Here is a 20,174-nt window from a genome sequence, read left to right as displayed (position 1 = left end):
GAAATACTTTAAAATGATGGGCAGAATTCAAACTCCTAAAGAGGGCTATAATCAAAATACACATATAATCATTTTAAATTTTAAAATCTAAGCTAAATCATGGCCTGTTAATTTAGAAAGAGCAAGGTAATTCATGGTATACTGTGCTTAATGACTTCAGTTTCCTCTTGTGCACCTTAGGTAATAAGACATAAAAGATGACTATTTCATTTTATGCGTGTTAAACTTTGTTTTTGTTTCTGTTTTAACTCAGCTGTATTGCTAACTTTAGTATGTGGAGTTTTTAGTGCCAAAAAAAGAAAGGGTTTTCCTGAAGATGTGGCACAGCAAAACTTAATTATATCCAACACAGAAGCACCTGGAGATGACAAGGTGGTGAGTAATTTTTCTTTAATGAATATTTATCTCTGAGTATCATTTGTTTAACTCATCCTTATGAAGTTATTTCAAAATTTAGGAGTTAATTTATATTTTTAACTTGGTCAGATTCTCTCGGTCAGGGAGAGCCAGTCGAGGCTTTTGTGCACGGAAGTGGCAGAGTGCGAGTGGGGTGATGCTGATCCTGCAGGGTGACCAGCGAGCACAGGAAGGCGTTAGGAACGGGGAGGATGAAGGACTCGGATCTCTTGGTAGAGTCACATGAGATAACTCTATTAGGATAACGGTGATTGGAATATTAAAACACGGATGGATAAGACATATTTTAAATGGATGAATGATAAAATTGTTTACTTTTAAGTAACAAAACAGAAAGTGGAGTCAGTGTGACAGAAGCCACAGCCAGGGGCAGTGACTTTGCATCAAGCCTTTTCTCTGTCTCAGGGTGAAGGTGCTTTTCTTATCGACTGTCTTTTTCACTTCCTCCCCACCATCAGGCAAAAATCGTAGTCCATCTACGTAGGCCGTGTCCGCATGTGGAACCCTGTAATTATCTCTCCATTCAGAAAGTAGACTCAGTCCCCTTAACAGTGTTTGACTCACACTAGGTTCTTATTTTATATCTGAGGATGGAATGGTTGAACTGTACTTTATATTTCTTCTTTGCCATTTGATGCTAGAGCCGGTGGCAATGACTGGCCACGTCACCATGACATATACCTATTTACCTGTTCTCTGTTAGGAACACTCCACAAAAGGACTTAAAATTATTAACTTTTACCAGAATATAATTTTAGGTGTATTTTTTTACAAAAATGCAACAAAATGTCACAGTGAATGGGTAAACTCATTTTACTGTAGTGAGTAAAGGTGATGATGTTAGTTTTGGATCTGAGTTTAAGTCAAAGGCATTCAGATGGGGTTAGGATTTGGGTGAAAAATCAGGACTTGGAAAAGTAAATCTGGAAATATTGACATGGGGGGGGGGTGGTTGATGCCCTGTGAAAATAAACCTGGGAAGGCACCTGGAGGCAGGCAGGAAGGAACAGAGACCAGAGAGAATGTGAAATAGCACTGTGGGCTCAGCCTTGATTTTAACTTTATTTTCAGTTCTCCTTTCATTAGCTTAGACATATGCTCCTGAACTTGCATTTATAATGACACAAATACACCATCAAGGAGATTGGATGATCAGGAATTTTTTGTTTGTTTTCTTTTGGTTTTTTTGGGGGGTGGGGTGGGGAGGGTAATAGAATTTTACGGTCGCGACAACCTAAGCAAAAAATGTGGGGCAGCAGTGCCACCAAATGGCTACTTTTCAGTTCTCTTTTCTGGTATTCTTTCCTAAGGCAGCGAGACAGTGTGTATAACTTGTGTAGATATATTACAGATCCAGCAAATCATCTGCACTTGCAGATCTTTGCTTTGATAGAGACTCTGCATGTTAAACAAAAATAAATTAGAAGATGGCACAACGGTGCCCGGTTACAGCGGGGTCTCGGCGTGAAAGAGCTGGCTTGTAACTGGAACCGTCACGCTGGGGTTACTGCTGTCACTAACCTTCTCTCCTGGTGCGAAGTTCCAGCACTGAGTTAATGTTCAGTCACGTCTTTTCCGCTTAAAAACATTCTCCTGACTCCTTGTCCTCCTCTGCTTCCCTCCAGCTCTCTTTTTCTTTGAAACTGAACTTTTCGAGAGAAAGATTTTTACTCGATTTCCCTATGACATTACTTTCTGTACCTTCAGCTCTTCGTGGAAATTCTTGTGATAAAGATCACCACCGGCCACTTTTTTACCAAGTGCTGCTTACTTTGTCTGAACCGGTTCTTTGATTTTTTCCTACATCATTGACCCCCCTACTGTAATCCTCTCTTGGTTTGGCTTCAGAGTCACGCCTCGTTGGTTCCTTATTATCTCAGTGGCTATTCCAGATTAATTCTCTCACAGCTCCAATTCCTTTATCCTCCTCTTTAAAACATGATTTTTTTTTTGTCAGTCTAATCTTAGCCTTCTTTTCTTTCAGTCCACGATTTTCTCTGTGTGATATCATTTATTCCCATGGCTTCAGCTCCCCTCTCCCAGAATTCCAGCTCCAGCTCTGCTCTCTCACCTGAGCTCCAGACCACATATTCATATGCTCACTTTGGATATCCACACGTTTCTCAGAGTGACCACATCCACAATCAAAGGGCTCACCCTCCTCCCACCCACAAGTGTGTCCTTCTCTCCTGTTTCAGTGAATTACACTATCTAGTTGCACAAGCAAAACACATCAGAATAATTCCTGACTCCTCCCTTTGCTGCCTTATCCACCTCACCACCAGTAAGCTCTCCATGGACTCTATCCCCTTCTTTTACACATTATTGCCAAGACTGGCTTAGATCCTTTTCGTTTTGTCACCTAAAATGATTCAATGACCTCCCTGATTTCCATGACACTAAACTTGTCTCTTTCTTACCTGTCTTTCACATTAGTACCTAGAATGATTTTTTAAAAAATACATCCCTTTCCTGTTATTAAACACCCTTCTTTGAGTCCCCATAGTCTTCAAGGTAGTCTAAAATGTTTAGCATGGCATATGGCTCTTCAGGTCCTCCTGTCTGTTATAACTTCTCCAGCTCCTTCGCTCTCTCTGTCTCTGGACTCGCTGTGGCAGCCATTCTCAACACGCTGAAGGTGGGCTCCCCCAAGGACCTTGTGTGTCTTCTGCCCCCGGCCCCCCCTGCAGGCAGTGCCTTCTTCCTTCCATTTCTCAGCAGGACTCCCTCAGCTCAGCGTTTGCCCAGTTTGCTCTGCTTACTCTCCCTGGGTTTGAATTTTAATGCTCCTCCTCCATTTCTGTTGCCTTTTGTGTTCATCTATATATCAGAGGAATCACATTCTTAAAGTAATTGTCTATTTTCTGCCTCTTTGGAATAAGGGCTTCCAGGGCCACTGAGAGACCATGTCTTTATTTTTGCCTCCCTAGACTGGGCACCTAATTGGAAAATGATAAATGTCTGTTGAATGAATGGATGAATAAAAGGTTGAATAAAGGAACTGTCTCCTTTGCCTTCCATTGACTTTACTTGGAATCCATTTCTTCCCAATGTGAATCGTCTTACTTTATTTCATTTCAGTGTTCTGCCAATGGGTTTATGACCCAGACAGTCAACAACTCTAGCCAAGGCTTGTGTGGTACTATAGGATCAGGAGTCAAAAACGGAGGCCAGGAGACCATTGAGATGATAAAAGGAGGCCACCAGACCTTGGAGTCGTGCCGGGGGGCCGGGCAGCATCACACCCTGGAGTCCTGCAGGGGAGGCCCCGTGGAGACGGACAACTCCAGACATACTTACTCAGAGTGGCACAGTTTCACTCAGTCCCGTCTCGGTGAAGTGAGTTTCCCTGAGTGTTTTGACTCTATCATTTAAATGTCCAAGTGGAGGACCCTAGGAAATTGAGATTAACATGTATTTTCAAAACTGATTTACCATATTCTTCAATGTATCCTTTCTTTCTCAATCTCTGGTTATTTTTGCCTCTGCTCTTTGATTTTGTTATGTTATCTAACAGCAGAGAGACTTTATTTAATCTGTCATATTTCTCTTAATTTCTAAAATCTCGTGAAAATCAGAGGTTCTACTGTCCCTCACTGAAGCTACATTTCATTTTTAGGTGTGTGTTTATCTGATGAACTCTTTTAATACAGAAGAACATGAAAAACAAATCTCATCCTTCACAATTACAAAACTCCCCCAGTCCAATCTGCATTTCTCTGTGAAAACAAAGCATCTGTATACAATTCTATGATGAACATTAAAAAATATGACCTGCAGGAACTATTTTTCATGTGAAAAACACCATGCAAATATAAAGTGTTTTCTAATTCAGAGGAAAGCAAGGGTGTGAAAGAAAAAAGGATTCAATAAGGGGTTTTCAGTCCTGGCAGGGCATCTAAATTCCCTGGGGAGCTTTAAAAAAATACTAATGCCCGCACTTCACCTTGAAAAATTCTGATTTAATTGGTTTGGCTTTTAGTTTTTTCAAAGCCTCTCAGGTCATTCAAATGTGCAGCCTGATTAGAAAGCCACGGGATTATATGTTCTTTCCGGTACTAAGTTTTCACTTCTTTTATCAGAGAGCATGAGTACCACGTAACACAAACACTGGTCCAGAAGCCCTGAAGCCCTTTGATGGACAGCAAGTGGGCAACATTCTGTGACACGGCTGTAGGTTACCATAGGTCCATAGCATTTTTTTTTAAATCAAATTCAAGTGTTAATACTTTTCTGTTTCTAGACAGTCAGTGTTCATGTAAGATCAGGTTGAGCAGGAGCAAAGCTTAAGAAGCAGTCTTAGGTAAAGTGTTCTTCATTGTGCACATCAGCAAGTCATGGGATGTGAGGCTAAATGGTCATGAAGAAAGACACCGGATAACATAAGCCAAGGAAAGAAGCACTGGTTTGGGGAGGGAACGGGAACACAGGTAAGAAAGTGGGGAGGTTCAGGAGTTGGACAAGTTGGCAGACAGGCCAGTGACAAACAGCAAGGATAAGTGTGGCTAAATGCATGGCCTCCATCCCAATGCTTTTGCAATGTGGGTTTTTGCAATGTGGGTCATCCTGAGTATTTTAAATTTCACTGACTTTTTTTGTGCATCTTTTAATTTTGCCATGTGTGGCTCTCTTGGAAACTTGATTCTGAAGACAATATTTTAATCCTTACCCACTTTATATCTGCATATAATTGAGATCGTAGTAGACATTTATTGACCATGTTTCATGTGCTGAACGTAATAAGGGTATTTTTCAAGTGCTATTATTGCATCATTTAATAATGATTCTGTGAGGTAGTCATTGTTTGTATTCCTGTTTTAGAAATGAGGAAACAGAGATTTAAATATGTCTAGTAACTTGCTCAAAGTCTTGTAGCCAGTATGTAAAGCCAAGCTCTGTCTCAAAATCAGGACTGTTTCACCATCCAAGTTCAAATATCTAACCACAATGCATGTTGTCACCATTTTGTGAACTAGCCTGACCTCCAGATATAAAATATAGGGATAAGAATTTAATAGTGATTTAAATGTACTTAAATATAACATGTGTAGACATCATTTTTTTTTATTTGAATGGATTACTAGAAATGTAAGATATACTGACTTTGCGGTATGGCTGTGACAGAGACCAACCCTGTGCATTTTTTGTATGTAGGAATCCATTAGAGGACACACTGGTTAAAAATTAAACATAAAAGGTAAATAAAAAAATATATTTTATGTTCATCTGTTTAAGTGTGTTTAAAACAGTAATACAATTCTTTTTTTATTTTTTTTTATTTTACAGAAATTGCATCTGTGTAATCAGGATGAAGACCGCATGCCGTCTCAAGATTACGTCCTTACGTACAACTATGAAGGACGCGGGTCTCCAGCTGGCTCTGTGGGCTGCTGCAGTGAAAAACAGGAAGAAGATGGCCTTGACTTTTTAAATAATTTGGAAGCCAAATTCACTGCGTTAGCAGAAACCTGCACAAAGAGATAATGTCACACTGCTACTATCAGACACGTCTTTCTCAGACATCCTGGAGGTTTCCAAAAGGGATATTGCAAAATTCAATTTATACCTCTCTCTATAGATACATATGAATATGAATATATATGAATTTTCCTAAATTTTCAAATTATGCTATGTACCAATTAGTAATTTTAAAGCAATTTGTTACTTATCTTTTCAAGAAGTTTAAAATGTTAAAACAGATTTTGCCTCCTTTACTGATGAGTAAATAGACAACCAGCAAATCTCATGCTATAGCACTGGAATTAAGGTCTATAAAGGACCTCCTCTCCTTTACAGATATTTTCCCAAATATTAGTCCAACTAATAGTAGCTGTACTTGATTGAATATAGCTGAACGGCTATCTGGGCTAGAAATTCTGTTCTTGTTCCAGATGTAGATAAAAATGGAATGCTAAGATCATGGGAAATTATGCTGGATTTTTTAGCTCTAAAAAAATCGGTAGCACCTAGTTATTTGCTCTGAGGACTACTGGAATTTTATTTTCCTTTTGGGTAGCAACTAGATCACAAAGAGAAGTTCTCTCTACTCAGTTGCCCTAGTAAGGTCTCAAAAATGCATAGCCACGTGGGAGGGTATAGCTCAGTGGTAGAGCGCATGCTTAGCATGCACCAGATCTTGGGTTCAATCCCCAGTACCTCCATTAAAAAAAAAAATAAGTAAATAAATAAACCTAATTACCCTCCTAGAACAAAACAAAGCAAAAAAAAAAAAAAAAAAAAAAAACAAAAAACAAAAAACAAAAACCAGAAAGAAAGAAAGAAAAAGAAAAAGCATAGCCACATTGTGAAAACTACACTAAGAAAGTTTAGACCAAAAGTTGTGCTGTGCGGCCAATCACCCTTCAGTATGAATTAATTTTATATGAGTTTGTTTTCTTATGAGGATTTTTAAAATAATAGAAGAATTAAGAATTTTGAATTCATGAAAGAAAAAGACTATGTGGTCGTTTGGGGACATAGGGGACTTTGGGAGAGGGCAAGCCCGAGTTGGGTATTTGCACAGAGAGCAGCATGAAAACCTGGGCCTTCAAGGACAAAGAGAGAGGCCACCAAAGGGATGCCAGTGGGAATAAAAGTCACCTTGTTTGCTTCTTCACTTGTCCTAGGCCAGGCCTTCCCTTTTTCTTCTTTTCTCAGGCCAGGGGTGGCTGCCACTCAATTTTGGTGAAGTGTCACCAACCCTTTGTCCCTGCCTCACCTTCTTTGGAGCGTGGAATGGAGAAGAGAGGAGAGCTGACTGCATGCTGAGTCTGAAGGCATTGCTGGGATGGGCCTGAACTGGCTGTGCAGGACCAACGAACAAGGCGATCCGGGGAACGCAGTGTCCCTTACGCAGCCCTCTGGGCACTGCGATGGGAGGTCTTCAATCAGATGTGTGCTTAAAGTTTTTTATTTGATGCTCCATTTTCTGTTTTCTAATTTGCCCCTGAAATTTAGCATTTTAGACGTAGACATTTTAAAGAGTAATTTTCCTTTTAAAGCTTCTTATTTTTAGTGCAAACATTTTTAACATATTCTTCTTTCCTTATGTGTAAGGTGAAAAATGATGTTATTTTAGTGTGAAAGAAAATATCTTTTGGAAGCTTTTATTTTTCTTCCCCAGTCTTTGAACTTTTCTATAAATGTACAGATTATTTTTTCTTATTTTTATAAGGAAGCCACTACTATCTGTCTAAAACGCAGTGAGGTTGGTTTTGCAATATTTTAAACAAAGCTTTAATTTTGTTATTATAAGAAGTTACTTTGCTTTTAGAGAAACATGGCAGGTTAAAGTAAGCAAAAATTTGATGTATAAAACAAGATTTACAGATATAGGATGTAATAAAACAATGCTAATTTGATTTCTTGTCTTTGCTATTTTTAGAGATGACATTATTCCAAGGTGATCATGTTGCAAAATTGTGCTTAAGACTGGCATGGAAACAGATCTTCAGTACTATCTTTGTTGTGTTTAAAGAGGCTATTTATCCCCTCTCCAAGTCTTAGTTTTATCTTTAAAATCAAAATAACAATACCAACCTTATGGGGTTGGGGGGTTGATTAAATGAGTTAACATATTTAAAGCATTCAGAACATTGCCTGTACATAGTAAAAGACTTATAAGTGTTAGGTATACAGGCAGTGAAAATGTAGTTGAATATAATACAAAACAGTATCACAGTATCTAATCTCTGTTTAGGGAAAAGTTTATGCTTATCTAGGGAAAAAAAAGAGGAGGGGAGGAAAAAAACACTTATTTCCCCCCCCCCCCAAAATCTGTGCTCACAATACAAAAATTCTATAACATGTTTTTCTTTCTGATAGTTTTTTAAAAATTCTCCAACCATCATCCCATTTATGCAACTAAGTCCTTTGGTGTTTCTTAGATGCTCTGTCAATGTGCCATAGAATTAACACCTAGAGATTTCAGGTCTCAAGCACTCAGGTGACTGTGAAGTAAGCGTAGAAACTGCCTTGGTGACCACCCATGTGGAATGACGACCAGCCGGCAGACACTCTCCCTACTTGGTGTCCCTGGGTCTCTGTCAGAGTGACTGAGACACACACTCAACCCCAGAAAAGGGAAGTGAAGCTAAACCTCCAAAAGACTGAGGTTTATTTTTCTGCCTCCTCAATAATGACTTGAAAAAGAAATTGAGTAATAGAGAAATAGAAGGAGATCTATTTCTGGAACTTCTGGAGAAGTAAACTCAGGTTCTTACCTACTATTCAAACGAACAAGGAACTGGAGATCACGAAACAAAAGGCAAGAAGCACCCTTCCTTTGAGGGTGTGCGCCATCTTCTCTTTGTCCATGCACCCATCATGGGCAGTTAGGTGTTCCCACCTCTTGGCTGCTGTGAATAATGCAATGAACACGAGAATGCAGATGCCTCTTCAAGATCCTGATTTCAAGTCTTTTAGCTCATATAGTAGCTGTTTTTTAAACTTTTTGGAGGAACATCCATACTATTTTTCACAGCAGCTACACCATTCAGTCACAAAGAAGAAGGGAACCACACCATATGCTACAACATGGATGAATCTGGAGAACATTGTGCTAAATGAAATAAGCCAGGCACAGAAGGACAAATACTGCACAACTGTACTTACATAAAGTATGAAAAGTAGCCAAAATTGCAGAAACAGAAAGTAGAATGGCGGTTACCAGAAGCTGGGGGGAAAGGGGGAAATGGGTATAGAGTTTCAGTTAGGCAAGATGAAAGTTCTAGAGATCTGTGCTCAACATTGGGCTTACAGTTAACAATATTATACACGTAAACATTTTGTTGAGGGTACATCTCATGTCATGTGCTTTTCATCACGTTAAAAAAAACAAACCAATATACATCCCTTCAAGAAAGACTGGTTTCAGCCTTTCTTGGGGGCGAGGTAATTTCCACGAGGCCTCAAGGTAGGAGAGGCTTGGTGTTCTGCCATTGCCTCTGGCTCCCAGTGTCCATGGCTTATTTTCAAGTATCTGCTTGAGAGTGGGGGACACAACCTTCAGTCACCCAGAACTCTCCTGGGTTTGAGCCCAGCCGGAAGGCAGCTGGGGCCGCACAAACACGTGGGCAGCACCAGAGAAGCACTGCTATCATGTATGATGTCAAATGTGGAAAGATCTTCAGAAGACAGTTTCAAAGAAGCTAACCACTGGCAGAAGCACCTGCAACCTACGTCTTCTCTGTGTCCTGTGCACAGTTCAGCCACGGGGGGGGGGAAACATGCCCTTGGGCTATTATAAGCTAGTATTTCACTTAGGGGCAAGCAAATAGATGTAATCCTATTCTAGAAGAAACCTGAATATTCCTAAGTTCCCACATATTTTCAAAATTGATTTTATTGTTTTCTTTTCAAATACGTAAGGTAAATACATGCTGTGTGATATGTGTTTATATATTTTTAAACTAAAGGGCGGGTTTCCATGTTACCCCTAGTAGACTGACTTCCTGCATAGAGGCAAGTCTGTCTGCGGAGCTGACCACGTCGCTGGTTCCATCACAGCATCGTGCTGAGACGTCGGCGTTCTGGCTCAGACACTGCAGATTTCTCTGACATGATGTGACGGGTTTCAAGCTGAAGTGAAATTTCACAGAGATTCCTGATACACTGAAATTTCTGTATTTTTTTCTCAATATGAAATCATCATAGACAAGTTAAAGCAGATATATAATAGAAGTTTATGTGGGGCAATGCAAGAAAATGGCTTAAGTATATTAAGCATAGGAGAAGATAACCAAAGTACAGAGGAAAAAGAGTGGTGTGAATTTTATTAGGATCACGCTGGTTTAGTCCCACTTTTGCTCTATGATTCTAACTTGGTGATACTGGATGTATCTGATCCACTCTGGGAACAGTCCTCAGAGTTAAATACGACTACTTCCCTCAGTCCAACTCTCAAAATACTGTTTTCTTCAAGAGGAAGCCTTATTCACCTCACCCTCTCGATTCAGAAAGATCATATATCATTTAGAAGGAATTATGCGGGGGAGGGTAGAGCTCAGTGGCAGAGTGTGTGCTTAGCATGCAGGAGTTCCTGGGTTCAATCCCCAGTACCTCCATTAAAAATAATGAATAAATAAATTTAAAAAAAGAAGGAATTCTGTGTTATAAATGTGTCAGCCTAGGACACAAATAACATCCACGATCACAAATTCAGATGTAGAAAGTGTCAATGTTTTTTCATAACTTTTTGTTTTTATCTTGACACTCCCCTCACTTCCTATTAAGCTGACTGGCAAAAATTTTAAAAATGTTAAATTTTATCAGACTAAAATTAAGGTTCTCTGTTACTCATCTATTCATGGGTTGTGCCTGAATTTCAGAGTTTACGCTCCTTCAAGAAATTGGGGATCCGAAGGAAGGGTTTCTCATCCTAAGAGCTTTAGATCCAGGATGGCTTTTCATTTTTTATAAAAACTACATTTGCTGATATTTGAAAAGGCTGTAAGCTCCTCTAGACTGTTTTCTGACCAGATTTCCAGGTAATCTAATTAAGCAAATTATCTCAGGCAGCCAATTAGACTAATTTCTTATCTTGAAGCTACACACCAACACTTATACCAAACGTGTAACAACAGAATAAATTATTATCTTGAGAGCTGAAAATAAGACATCACAACAATGATCCAAAGAGACGTACAAAAAAAGAAAACAAAAACACACATGTATACCCAAAGTAAACAACAGTTTAAAATTTGAAAGCAGTTATGTTCTAAATATCTACAAAGATTGTTTGGCCCATTATGGGGAAAGTATTTAACTTGCCAAGTAATCTGGATAAACTTTAATTTCACTGTACTTCAGTTTATTGTCTAAAGCAAGTCCCCTTCCTTCCTTCCTTCCTTCCTTCCTTCCTTCCTTCCTGCTTTCCTTCCTCCCTTCCTTCCCTCCTTCCTTCCTTCCCTCTCAGTCAGTAAGTCATTCACAATTATTTCTTGCTCGACTATCACATGCCAGGCAAAGTTCTAGAAGCTAAAGATACAGCATTGAATAAAATAGCCAAAGTCTGTGTTCTCATGACAATTAAACCCCAAAAAGGGAAGGGAGACAGATAATTAGCAAAACGTACAGATAACATGTATAATATGTCATGCAGCATTAAATGATGTAAAGAAAAAAATTATGCAGAATAAGGGACTAGAGAAATATGGAAGATTTTTATTTTACTAACAGTGGTAACAGAAGGTTCTAATACTCAGGTCACATTTGAGCAAAAACCTGAAAGAAGTGAATGAGGAACCCGGGTGGATGTGGGGCGTGGGAGGGGAGAGAACGCTCTGGGGAAAGGAAACAGCTGACACAGAGGCCGTGCTGTAGGATTTCGCTGGGTCTGTTTCATGATGCGAGTGCCGCTGACCTTGAGTGGCAGAGTGGGAGGAGCCGGGGAGGGGGTGTCACCTCGGGAAGATCCTGTGGGCTCCGTGGCTATAATAATGGTTTGGGATCTTACTTTGAATAAGGTAGGAGCCCGCTGGAGGGCTTTGAGCTCGGGAGAGACCTGAGTTGTGACAACAGTTCCTGCTCCCCTGGTGAGATGAGTCAGTGCTGATAAAGGGTTTTCTTCCTTCTTCTCTTCTTCTTTTCTCTTTGCCTTTTTTTTTTAAGTTCTCTTCTCAGTTTCTTCCTCTTCCTCATTTCTTCTTCTCCTTCCTGCCCCCCCCCCATTTTCTCTCTCTCTTTATTCTTTTTATCTTATATTTACTGCCTCCCCGTCTTAGAGTTGCATTAACCACTTGCCAGATCCTGTCCTTCACATGTCACAGGGGAGGCGCTCTTGTGAGTGACTTTGGAATATCACAAAGAATATAGAAAAAGGCATGAACCAGCATGTGTCTTGGGGAACCTAAGTTGCCCATGTCAGCATCTGGCAGCTTGTTCCTCTTCTAACGATGGGAAACCGATTTGTCTCCTAACATGTCTTTACAGCCACAAGTCTGGTCTGATTTCATATCTGATGTCTGCCCGCCAGCCAGCTTATATCACCTTTGAATATTCTGTCTCCACCCTAAGTCCATCCATTTTTGCTCCAGTGCTTGAAAAACATCCCTCTTAAACAGAGCCTGCATGTTCTCACTCATATTATGTCATGATCTGTGTTCTCTGTATTGCATGGTCTAGATTTTCTATTCATCTCTGCACCAATAGTCCTATCATCTTTCAAGCCAGTAAGAAAGGTAAAGGACATAAATATTTATGTTCCAAGGATCCTATCAAATAAACATACAGAACCATCTTTATGACAATTAAGCAGATTAGAGCGAAGATCTCAAGGAGATTAAATTTGGCAACTTACCTAACTTTTATTATAAATTAAAAATGACCTTGATTACTTTTACTGACATGCATGACAAAAACAGATGAGGGCCCTTGTCAAGCCGTTTTACTACAGAGCTCGTTTTATCTTTGAGTTTATTTTATGTGCCTGTCAACTGGGAAAAACAAAAAAGGCACAACCTAAAAGCTGAGAATTATGTTTTATTCAGCAGTCTTTCTGAAGACTTCAAGCCTGGGAGGCAGCCTCCCAAAATAGCTCTGAGGGACTGCTCCGAAGAGGTAAGGGAGGAGCCCGGATGTATAGGAGTTTTTGCAACAAAGATCAGGTAGTCAAAACATCGAAAGATTGCTGTTAATGAAAGAGAACCGGACGTCTAAGTTAAGGAATTGAGCCCTTCTCTATGTATGGGAAGATGCAAGAGTCTGGGCTCACTGAAATCATTCCTTTGAGATGCACCTTAGTCATTTAGGGCCAGTATTCTGTTCTTTCCCATCCTGAGTCCCCTTTGAGTGCACCTTTGGGGGTGACGGGCGGCTGCGGTGGCTGAGGGCTTGGCAGCGGGCAGCCCTTTTGTTTCCACCCCGAATTCCGAAAGCTCACTGTCGGGGCGGCTATAGTGGCTTGATGGTTGCAATATCCTTTGTTTACTGAAATGGCAGGCAACACTTCTCATCCACATGCCCAGATAATGTTTAGATAATTTTAGGAAGGCATCAGAGATGACTAGTATATGACACCGTGATCATTAATCCATTTTACCTGTTCTTAATTACGTCAGCTCTACCTGAGCTTGCAGTTAACTTCCATTGTTTTCTTTTTCCCTTTCCCCCTTCTCTTTCAAAACCAAATGCTTTATTTCACACACCATAAAAGCTCAGTGCACTTCACGTGTGGTGGGTAGCTGTTTCTATGTGCTTTCTTCCTGCTGCTGTTGCTGCTTATAGCAAATATGAATCAGATAAATGTACTCGAGATGGTTTCTATGAGAAAATTGATTTATTTTTCATACCTGGCCACCACTAGGTCACAATCTCAGTTTTGGGCTATGGTCTATTTTCCTAAAATTCTAATTTAAAATTAATGAGGTTAAGATTTCAGGATAGAGACCAATGTAAGTGGCTTTTTCCCCTGCTTCTCCATTTTCTACCTAAAATAATATTAGCAAAACATGCAGAGATTGACCGCATTCATTTTCATATCTCTGTTGATGAGATGACTTGTTCCTTCCCCCCCAAATCTAAGCAGTTCCAGAATCCCTGCATTTTGAACAGTCATTGGGGATTTTTTTTTCCAAGCTGAGTTGTGTATTTTGCTAATTTTACTATGACCTTCTAGTCAGAAATGATGGGCAATTATTAGTGAAACCAAGTATGTTACTTTCTACTTATCTATACTTCCTATTATGATTATGGATTTACCTGTCTTTTAAAATTTTTGACAATTTTATACAATTTGTAATTTTCATCTTTGTTTAATTGCTGCTTTTATTATTATGAAATGTTTCTTTTTATCACTTGTAATATTTTTCACTTTAAATTCTAATTTGTTTGATAGTAATATAGCTATATCGGTTTTCTTTTGTTAAGTATTTTTCTAAGAGTGTATCTCTTTCCCTTTCCTTTATTTTCATCGCATGTGTGCCTTTATTTGAAGTGTGTTTCCTGCATACAGCACATAGCTTGCTCTTCTCTTATAATAAATGAAAAGTCTTTTAATGTTTGATTTACTGATTAAATATTGATATAGTTGGTTTTCAGTCTACCATTTTGCTATCAGATTTTTTTTTTGGTACCATCTGTTTTTTTGTTATTTTATTCCTCTTTCCTTACTGTATTTGCATCAATCTGGTTAAAAAACTTCATTATATCTCTACTACCAGAGTTTTCTGCATTTGCTTATTTATTTATCGATCTGCCAATCAATCAATTTATTTATTTACTTTCACAGCTTAATTGAGACGTTAACTCACATACCATACGTTTCATTTATTTGTAATGTGTAATTAATTGAATCATTTTCATTATAGTCAAAGTTGTGCAACCATCACCACAATCAATTTAAAAGACATTTTTTTCACCCCGAAAAGAAACCCTATACTCATTAGCTATAACCCCTTTGAGCACCAGCCCCTGTGCAAACACTAGTTTATGTTTCTACAGATTTGTCTATTCTGGACATTTTATTTCAGGAGAATCATATAATATGTGGGGTTTTTTGTGACTGGCTTCTTTCACTTAGCACAATATTTTCAAGGATTATATACACTGTAGCATGTATCAATATTTCATTTATTTTATGGTGAAAAACTATTTCATTGTATGGATACACACCTTTTATTTATTTATTCGTCACTGATGAGCATTTGGATTTTTTCCCACTTTTTAGCTGTTGTGAATAATGCTGCTATGAACATTCAGGTACACATTTTTGTGTGGACATATGTTTTCATTTCTCCTGGGTATGTAGCTAGGACTGAAATTGCTGGATCACATGGTGATTCTCTGTTTAAATTTTTGCAGAATGGTTAAAATATTTCCCAAAGCAGTGGTACCCTTTTCCATGACCACAAATGGTGTATGAAGTTTCTGATTTCACCACATCTCTGCCAACGCTTACTATCTGCCTTTTTGATTGTAGCCATTTTAGCAGATGTAAAGTCTTCTCTCATTGACAAACAAAAATACACATACACACGCACAAAAGGTGAAAAGAATGAACAACTATTTCTCCCAGTCTTTACAGACTAGCTTTTGTTGAGACAGCCCTTCACGGATCAGCCTAAGGCAAAAGCTTAAGGTCTTCCCGTGACTCTTCTGAGCATGCGTCTTGCCTGCGCATGCGCGTGATGCCCTAAAATCCCCACATACGCAGCTGCTGTTCAATGTCCCGATTTCCCAGTGTCTTACTCCACATTCTCCTCCAGGCCTTAAAGAGTCTATTGCACGTCTCTACCTATAATCGTTTACTCCAGGTGTCTGCGAGTTTGCATCCCCCTTGTGGCTTTTTTGAAGAGTGCTCGCCGCTGTATCCTGCCTGCGTTCCAGGTTACATGAGACAGAGACTAGCGAGTCAGCCGTTCGGATCCTCCAGCCAGATGAGAACAGATCTACACCATAACGTGCAAATAGGGTCTGTTCTGCTCCCTCTGGTCCAAAGGTGAGGAGAACCGGGTTGCTGCTGCTTAAGACCAAGACACCACCACTGCACCAGGGAGGAGCTGGGGTGATGGCAAATAAAAATACTGAAAACTCTCCTGCCAGTTTGGAGATGGCTTTTTCTTGCTTAAGGGTTTGCTGTGTCACAAACCTTTGCTTCCAGAGCTCTTACAAAGTTGGCTTCGATAGCTTGTGGTTGTTTGGTTGATGCTTTTATGTAAGAAGGAGAGTTTGGACCTTCCTAGTCTGCCATTTTGCTGATGTTGAATTCTATAGTTTTTAACTACCCAAATGATTCTATTTTTTTCCCATGTTTCTCCCTACTTCCTGGCATGTCATTTGCCATATGGGCTAGGGAATGAAAAAAAAAATCCAAGGATACATTGTTTACTGGCCCAAAATTGAGCTGTATTCCCCATTGTGTTATGAGGAAGATACTAAATCCTAATGATTCAGGCTCAGTGATAGCGTTTGCACATGTAATTATTTATAAAATTTTTCTGATTTGGGTAATATTTATGCAAAATATTTTATGGTGCTATGTTTGGTTTCCTTGCAGAGCTGGTAAATATTTTTATATTTCAAATGCTTTAATATATACTACAAGTATCACATTTTATTTCAAGTTATAAAATTATTGCTATCAATTTAAAAGAAGGATTACTTGTTTCTTTTAAAATACAGTTTAAAATATCTAGTAGCATTGATTTCATGTTAAAATTTTTTTTCGAGATTCTTATGTTTTTCATTTTCAAGGAATGATTCTTTTCCTTCTGAGAACATGTCATATGTGGACACAGGAATTGTCTTTACAAAGGCAATTTGCAAAATTGTGTTGATTCAATCAACTCAGTTAACATTGTAATTATGAGATATCCTCACAGGTAGGTTTCAAAGTTGGTTTTTACTTTCAATTACCTTTCAATTAACTAAGAAGTGCTTCAGGGCTTAGAATTTGTCCAAATAAAACCTTTGAGAATAAAAGGGTCATTTTGAGAGAATGACTGACCAGCCAGCACTTTAAAGGATTATTTTCATAATGAAGCAAAGGTAAACATTAGAGAGATGAGCTGCTTTGTGGCTTTGACAGCCTGTAAGAACATGCCAAGAAAAATGATAGATAAACATCCTAAATTGTGACCCTGAAACCCAAAACTAGGGTCAGACATTTATTAAATATATTCCATAATAGCATTTAGAGAAAGTAAAAAAGAAAGAAAGAAAAAAAAAACAGGAAAAACCTAGAACTCTGGAAGCCAAAGGACAGCATTCAAACTGAGGGTTTAGGTTATTTTATGTTACAGTTGACTCTACTAAAATTGAAAAAAGGCTTTACTGAGGCCCAGTGGGAAAGAAATGTTCAAGAGAGCCAAAAAGAAAAAAAAAATAGGAGGAGAGGAAAATTCCCAGATATGAGTATAAAATAGGGGGGACCAGCCAGATAACTTGAAACTGTGAGTGTGTGCTCACGTGCCGACATGGTACGTACTTGACACAGCGCGGTGTGCGGAGAACCACAGTGAGCACAGTGGGAGGAAGCAGAGGTGGGTGTCATAAAATCAAAGTACGGAAAAATGTAGACTACAGTGGCAAGACATTAGGTAGCGCTGGTTAAGAAAAGGCTACTGAAATTAATACAGTCAACACATCAGATCAGCATACACATTCGGCACCTTATCATGTGACACTGATTGACTGACCTTGAACGCTTCTTCAATTTGTGTCTTAGCTGCTTGAAGACGAGATCTGTATCTTTGTATGTTACTAGTGCACTCTCCGTTAGGTCGTAGGGGTTTTCTTTTCCTCTTGTAAATTTCAAAAAAAAATTATTTATTTTTATTTAAAAAAAATTTTTAGTGGGGAGGTAATTAGTTTTTTTTGTTTTTTTTTTTTTTATCTTTAGTGGAGGTAGCGGGTATCCAACTCAGGACCTTAAGCACGTTAGGCACTCACTCTACCACTGAGCTCTATAAATTTGTTGAAAGCAAAAATAACAATTGCAACCACGTTTAACTTAAACAAATTGTGATATTAAAAAAAAACTTAACCTAAAGCATACTCGTTACAGCAGGGACACTGTGTACACGTTAAGCAGAGATGGGTCTCAGTTGGTAAACGACCACAGTCCTGTTTTCTACTCCTCTTTCTTACTATTTGCTATACAGACATTGACGATCCTGCATCTACTCCTGGAATGTAATTGGAATGAGGGGTCAGAAGCTGGTGCAATGATGGTGAAGGGATATGTGGCTACAGTCTCTCGTCTGATGGGGCCAAGAATGCCTTTGAGTCGAATTCAAAGGCCTGAAAACTGTCACTCAGACTGACCCAGAACCACTCAAAACACCTCTCCCTGCTTTATTTAGTCGTACTGAATTTTTAGAATGTTCATTAAAAAACATGTGACTTTTCCGTTGGCAAGCTGGGAGTCTGATAGCTTTCAAACATCTTAGTTTAAAATTCCAAAGATTCACAGCAAAGGATAATATCAACAGAGTGAAAAGACAGCCTATGGAGGAGGAGAAAACATTTACAGACGACATATCTGTTAAGGGGTAAAAATCTCCAAAAAGCTTTGGATCTCCTACAGCTCAGTAACAAAAAAACTAATAACTTGATTAACATATAGACTGAGGACTTAAATAGCAATTTATCCAAAGAAGAAATAGGTACATAAAAAAATGCTCAAGACCATTAATCATCAGGGAAATGCAAATCAAAACCACAATGAAATATCACCCCACACTTGTCAGCATGAGTATTATCAAGAAAACAAAGGGCAACAAGCTAGGATGTGGAAAAATTGGAATCCTTGTCCATTGCTAGTAAGAATGCAAAATGGTGCAGCTGCTATGGAAAACATTATGGGGAGGTTCTTCAAAAAATTGAAAACAGAACTATGATATGATCTAGCAATCCTACTTCTGGGTATTTATCCAAAACAACTGAAATCAGGGTATTACAGAGTTAGTCACACTCTCATGTTCACTGCATTGCTATTCACTGTAGTCAAGATGGGAAACAACCCAAGTTTCCACTGACAGATGGATAAAGAAAATGTACTATATACATTCAATGGAATATTATTCAGTCTTTAAAAAAAAAGAAGATATTCAATATGCAACAACATGGATGAAACTAGAGGACTTTAGGTGACCTAATCCAGTTAGAGAGACAAGTATTGCCTGATTCCACTAAAATGAGGTATGTAAAATAGTCAAATTTGTAGAGGCAAAGAGGAGAATGGTGGTTGCCAGGAGCCAGGGGAAGGGGAAATGGGGGAGCTGCTGTCCCCACTGGCTACAGAGTTTCAGTTGTGAAAAATGAAAAGGTTCTGGAAATCTGCTGTGTGACATTATACCGACAGTCAGCAATACTGTATTATACACTTAAACATCTGTTAAGACGACAGAGCTCATTTAAAATGTTCTTACTACAAAGAATAAATTTTTTTTTAATTCCAAAGATTAAAAATATTTGAAATAAGATGGTGACAGCTCTACCATTTTAGCCCAGCTTTGAACATTTGAAATTCTACTGGCGAGGCACTGATGCAGAATACCCACTTTGAAAATGCCAGCCCCTACCCTGTCTTGTGTTCTCTCTTACTTCACTGCTCTCTTAGGGCAACCATCTCAGACTTCAGTCTGTGTTCATGTTAACATTGTTTATTGCCCTAAATTTGTTACACATCTAACTTTCCCCCCTCTTACTTGATATTTGGTGCTTACATTCCCCCAAGTACTTTTGAATTTCCCTCCAAGTAAGTAAGCTGTAAAAACTACTCTCTTTCTCCATTCCCTCCTACTCAGCTGCAATGAAGGAAGATATCTAAACCTTTACAACGTATGTGTTAACTAAATGAAATGGTGATTATTTTTAGGCCTTAAAGGAGGCACAGTGCATCACTTGGGTAACTGACCACAAGCTTAATTTTAGTTTCTTGCCTTTAAACTGATACATTATGAACAATAAGTATTATTTCTTCCAAAAGGCAATGTGAGTATCACTAACTTGACATGATCGGAAAATCTGTAAATTAAATGCATGTGAACTTCTAGGTGGAAACATGTATGAGTGCGTCAAGCCAAAATCAGCCTGACATCCAACCCCCTAAAATAGTAAATTACTGTGTATAGTCAGGGGAACCCAGTAAATTTAGATATTTGTATAAATGAATTGAAAATCAAATATAAGATTTCCTGAAGAAGATACTCAACAAAAATTAAATTTCTAAACTTATAAATTAGTCTGAGTTTAGTGATAAACTACTCTAAAATTCTGTCTCTGAATACAATTACTATGACAGCTTTCAGCCAAAT

The 20,174-nt window shown here is 38.7% G+C and overlaps 1 protein-coding gene and 1 long non-coding RNA gene across 3 annotated transcripts in view; one reads left to right on the top strand and one right to left on the bottom strand.

The window, feature by feature from the left end:
• Window positions 1–7,778, top strand: part of DSC3 (desmocollin 3) — a 36,019-nt gene extending 28,241 nt beyond the window's left edge. Inside the window, exons 14-17 of one of the 2 annotated variants that reach the window (XM_032467164.1) lie at window positions 254–375; window positions 3,499–3,756; window positions 5,572–5,614; window positions 5,704–5,733. In XM_032467164.1, coding sequence (XP_032323055.1) covers window positions 254–375; window positions 3,499–3,756; window positions 5,572–5,598 — 407 coding nt within the window. In that variant the 3' untranslated portion in view covers window positions 5,599–5,614; window positions 5,704–5,733. Of the gene's footprint in view, window positions 1–253; window positions 376–3,498; window positions 3,757–5,571; window positions 5,615–5,703 lie in introns of both variants that reach the window. The other variant, XM_032467163.1, reaches the window with a different exon arrangement.
• The window catches only part of LOC106729909, a 327,331-nt gene that overhangs the window by 17,427 nt on the left and 289,730 nt on the right, over window positions 1–20,174 (bottom strand). The window lies entirely within an intron of this gene.

This window comes from Camelus ferus, chromosome 24, assembly GCF_009834535.1.
Source record: "Camelus ferus isolate YT-003-E chromosome 24, BCGSAC_Cfer_1.0, whole genome shotgun sequence".
NCBI lineage: Eukaryota > Metazoa > Chordata > Mammalia > Artiodactyla > Camelidae > Camelus > Camelus ferus.
The sequence above is the reverse complement of the archived record's forward strand: the minus strand, read 5'-3'. Positions and strand labels throughout refer to the sequence as shown.